This window comes from Pundamilia nyererei, unplaced genomic scaffold (assembly GCF_000239375.1).
Source record: "Pundamilia nyererei isolate P.nyererei 1_Seehausen unplaced genomic scaffold, PunNye1.0 scaffold00315, whole genome shotgun sequence".
NCBI classification, from domain to species: domain Eukaryota; kingdom Metazoa; phylum Chordata; class Actinopteri; order Cichliformes; family Cichlidae; genus Pundamilia; species Pundamilia nyererei.
The window spans coordinates 251,125-256,000 of NW_005187716.1; the positions used below are offsets into that span (position 1 = coordinate 251,125).

At 38.7% G+C, this 4,876-nt stretch overlaps 2 protein-coding genes across 5 annotated transcripts in view; both read left to right on the forward strand.

Moving 5' to 3' along the window:
- LOC102195668 (C-type mannose receptor 2) overlaps positions 1-718 on the forward strand; it is a 3,184-nt gene extending 2,466 nt beyond the window's left edge. The window contains exon 5 of the mRNA XM_005751534.1: positions 294-718. Within this exon, the coding sequence (XP_005751591.1) occupies positions 294-640 (347 nt within the window). The 3' untranslated portion in view covers positions 641-718. The remainder of the gene's footprint in view (positions 1-293) is intronic.
- A 1,081-nt stretch (positions 719-1,799) lies between these two features.
- The window catches only part of slc16a13 (solute carrier family 16 member 13), an 8,005-nt gene continuing 4,928 nt past the window's right edge, over positions 1,800-4,876 (forward strand). The window contains exons 1-2 of one of the 4 annotated variants that reach the window (XM_005751536.1): positions 1,800-1,932; positions 4,448-4,864. The gene's annotated coding sequence lies outside the window, so the exon portion shown is untranslated. Of the gene's footprint in view, positions 1,933-2,191; positions 2,611-4,447; positions 4,865-4,876 lie in introns of those variants that run through there. The other 3 variants (XM_005751535.1, XM_005751537.1, XM_005751538.1) reach the window with 3 other exon arrangements.

Here is a 4,876-nt window from a genome sequence, read left to right on the forward strand (position 1 = left end):
ATTTTTGCTTTTGATTTGCAGGAATTTCAACAATCTTTTCCCCACTTTTTCATTTTGGGGTATCATGTGCAGAACTTTGAAGTGAACAAGAAATTTAATCTATTTTGGAATAAGACTGTAACAGGAACTGTGAATGCTTTCCAAATGCACTGTACACACTTACAATAATTAAGTATACAGCTAAAGGAAGTGAAAAACTACAATGTTTTATTGTGTACTGTCTGTATTCAAGGTAAAGTGGAACATAAGCTGCTGTTAACCAGACTTAACTGAAGTTTGATTGTTTCTGACAGATAAATTGATTCTGATCAATGAAAACAAGACCTGGGAGGAAGCCTTGGATTACTGCAGACTGCACCACACTAACCTGGTCTCCATCACTAACCCTCACCAACAGAGATGGGTGGAGAGGAGAGCCAAGAATGCCAGCAGTCCCTACATATGGGTGGGACTGCGCTACACCTGCGTGATGGATCTGTGGTTCTGGATCAGTGACAAACTAGTCTGCTACGAGAACTGGGCTGATAACGGAAAGATTGAGGAGTGTGATAGGTGTGCAGCTATGGAAAGAGGAGGACGGTATCAGTGGGTCAGTCAAAGAGAACATGAGAAATATAACTTTATTTGTTCTAAACAATAAGTTTTAAACCTCTCTGACTCACTGCAGGTTAATTGTTGCAGCAGAAATAATTTGCTTTTATGATTTTTATCAAGCACTTAAGAGATTAAAGATTAAAAATATCTATGTTATAACTATGATTGAAAGTGATGATTTAAAACTTACCATGTCATAAACATTTTTTTCTGGATGTGCTCTATTATTCTAGAGAGAATATAGTGTGTTAAAAAAAAGCTCAGTCTTAACCATCTGCAGCAGTTAAATTGATCCTTATAACAGAAGAAATACTTTTACTTTTATCATTTTATCTATAAATTTCTAATAATAAAGTATTATGTGTATTTAGGTGTTTTCATCGTGTTGTTTCTTTTGCAAAAGGAATGGTTCTCAAATAATATCCTTCAACACTCATCATTGTCAGGTAATAGTTGATATTTAACCTAAAAAAAACAACTAAAAAACAACAACAGTTATTTAATCAGGAAGGAATGTGGACAGGTGAGTGACGAAGTGTTTCTCCCACTGAAAAAGCTACATGCAGATGCAGATGAACAGAATCAGCTTTTTGGATTTAAGGTCATTTATGTGAGTTTTCCTGTGAGTCAGAAATAAATCAAATCTGGTCAGTTGTAATTTTTGAACCTTGTTGTTGCTTCCCTTTAGTGTCTGTATCCTGAACACATACAAGGCAGATAACCATTAAACCTGTTTCACTCTCAACTGTCTACATACTTTTACCGGCTCATCTGATTGGTTGATAACACACTATAGAGAATCGCTGGTCCTTAACAGCCCATGGTTTCAAGTCTAAGCCACTGGATTACCTATTTTGTTTTGGGGTTTGTTTGTTTTTTTTGCTTCTTTCTTGAAGTTGTGCATCAGGATCCTTTCTCTTCCAGGTTCTTAAAATCTCATCATCAACAAGCAGCTCTGAAAGGATATTAATCTAGATAATGACAGGAGAATAAAATTAGTACTGGGAAGTTTATTTAACTATTGTAGGAAAAAATTTAGCTCAAAAACTTTTGGATTTTTGTAAAATCTGAAGTGGTCTGAAATTCCACTTCACTTAAAAAGACACAACGCATCTTATATTTATGTAAACCTAGTGATAAGACTTGTTTTTTCAGATAAGATTCATCTTGTTTTCATGGCAGTATGCGCGTGAGGACTGCGCACGCGCACCGGTTGTAAGTTTCCTGAGTGTACTCGTGGGTGGACTACAGAGCCTTATTATGTAATTTAACTGTTTACAAAAGTGAAACTGGAGACCGTGGACCACGAGGTGCTCCGGGGAAAAGAATGCACCGGGGGTGAGTTGTGTCGCCGTGAGCAGCGCAGTGAGGCTTTGCTCAGCTGTTTACAGTTAATCGGTCAGCCGGCTTTTTCACTCTCACTCCGGTAGAAAAGGTGAAGTTCTCACAGTGAACGCTGTCATACCTCTGCTCACGCGCACACGTTAATAATGACGTCACTTGAGACCTCTGACTTGCGCTTGAAACACATTTTTAAATAGTTTAGCTGGAAAACATGAAAAGCAGTTATTTTTGTGTCGCCTCGGACAGCCAGTGCGCACGCGCCAAATGCGTCGACGTCAAGTGCATGTGATAATGATTGGGGAGAAGGCACGTGCACAATGTCCACCGCGCGGTCGTCCACCTGTTCGAGTGTAGCCGGAAAAACATTTAGCTTTCGTTTGAAGTTTGTGTGAACTGTATCTCCGAGTCTGTGAATCAGCCTTTAAAATAACCAGTTAGTGTTAGTCACCACAGGCAACTCGGACAGACATGGACTTCTTTCTTTATAGGAAATAAACCCAGCTTCATTACAGCGAGCTGTCGGGGTTATCTGCGTTAACAGAACCCTCTTACAAGCTGCTGACAACTTTGTAGGCTGTAGGAAACGAATGGTAGACATAGCAGCTGGTCCTGTTTAAGTGTCTGCTGTCCCCCCTTTTATCTAACTCTGCCGGACTGCTTCTTCTTCTGCAGGTAAAACTCAAAGTGTACATTTTGTTATGGTGAAGCAGACAAGCAGTGGGTCAAAGTTGTATTTGTTGAGAATGACCTTTTACTGTTAGTTTCATGATGGCTTTAAGTCTTACGTCTTTGAGCTCATGTGTGTTAGCAGCAAATTCCTGTGATTCCTTCTGCTGAGCAGTGAGTAACATTAGGTTATGGGTGGATTTGGTGGTTTAACTTTCTGATGCTTTGACTCATTTGTAACTTATTGCTCGGATGTTGCTCAGCCGGACAGTCTGCACTATTATTGTCTGACTCCAGTATGGTGTGTTATAATTACATGCATGCAAGGAAAAGCCATAACATACATATTTACCTTATGTATAAGCCTATACATAAGGTAAATATTTGTAAGGTAAGACTCCAGCACCTGTGTTACCTGGGGCAGTCAAGAGAAGGTATTTGATGAGCACCAGCCTCAAAGAGATGAGACTGGTGGTGAGAGGCCAGCTCAGCAATATGAATGAGCTCGAACCCATTGGTACAAATTCCAGCACCATAAATCTACGAGTAAGATGGAGAGGGGATTGCAGTCAGGGATGAAACTCTGGATGAAACTCATAATCTTCTCTTTAATGTTTTTCTTTCTTAATCACATTAAATTGATGGATATACACATCAAAACCTTAAATCTAATCAACATAGACATATTTACATATTTACTCATCAACATACACCACAAAACAATTCACAATATAACATATACCCTTGCAAACATTTATGGACCCAACAATGTGGACCCATCCTTGTTTCATAGCTTTTTCTCTTTTATTAAGATAATTGTTTATAAATGACTCAACAATTACTACAATAGATGGATATCTTAATACGCTTTTCACCCCTAAAATATATTCATATTCCAATAGCAACTCCAGATTCTGACATTCAACATATATAATAAACCATTATATGAACTCTTACGGACTTGATGATAGTTGGAGAATAAATAATCCCACATCTAGACAGTAAACATATTACCCCCCCACCCATCAATCCAGGAACGTGATCATTGTGTGGAAGGTATTAACCCACAAAAAACACAATTTATCATTAAACAGCTTAAATACGACAGCTTCCAATATAGCAGTAAAGAAGGAGTCAGCATAAATGTGAAAATTAAACTGGAGAACCAGTTCAGAATCCCCAAGACATCAACAACGTTTTCAAATCCTTCTATAATCAGTTATATAAACTAGATCCTAATCCAAACCAAAATTATATAGAACACTTCTCAAAAGAAAAGGATCATTCTAATTTCTCCACTGAACAAGCTAATATAACAAACTTTTATTATGACAACAAAAGAACAGGGCAGACATGTCAGTGATGGCTGATATGGGTGCTTCTGAGTTGGGGGGTGATTGGGATGTGCCCTGGGATATCAGCTCCCTACATGCCTTTTGCTGGCTTGCTCTGGGGCCGACAGTTTCAAGTGGTTCAAAAGGAAATCACAATTTAATAAAATTGCCCCTCCCCTTAATTCATGTATTTTTACTACTTATAGTAGTGTCATTACGAGGTATTATTATTATTATTATTATTATTATCATCATGGACAATATTGCATTTCAGGGCATTTTTTTAAAATTTGTTTATTTTTGTTATTTCTTTAGCATATATAGTTTATATAGTTTTCATGACTATGAAATTATTTCATGTACCTTTTTTTTTTAAATCAACACATACTTTACTGTGCATAGTTAACGGAGTACACTGGACTCAGTTTAATAATATTTTCACACAGTTTGCTTATCTTTTTGTCTGTTGACCTGTCCTTACTGGTCTTGTTTACCTCACACAAAAAAAGGATGACTGCTCCCCAAGGTTACTTGCTTCAAAAGTGTCTCAGGTGCCTAAAGACAGACCATGATGAGGAACATAGAAGCTCAAGCTCCCGCATGAAGTGCAAAAGGGCGTAAAGGATGGCACAGAGGCTCTTATCATGTCAGCACAAGTGTCCCTAAACACCAAATCCACAGTGGGAGAAGTCTGCCACAGCCGACAGGGCCCAAGCTGCAGACTGCCACGGTGAGAGAAACCACTAAAGCTGGTTGAGAACAGCAGGGCTCCTGTGGGACTGACAGTTCCAGGCAGACGAGCAGCTGCCGGTAAACCAACCATATAACCATAGCGGTGTGTGACAAGGAACAGAAAACCACAGTTGTGATAGCCGGGCAATCCCCAGTGGACGGCAACATCAAGAAGAAAGAGCACATAAGGCAAGGCAAGTTTATTT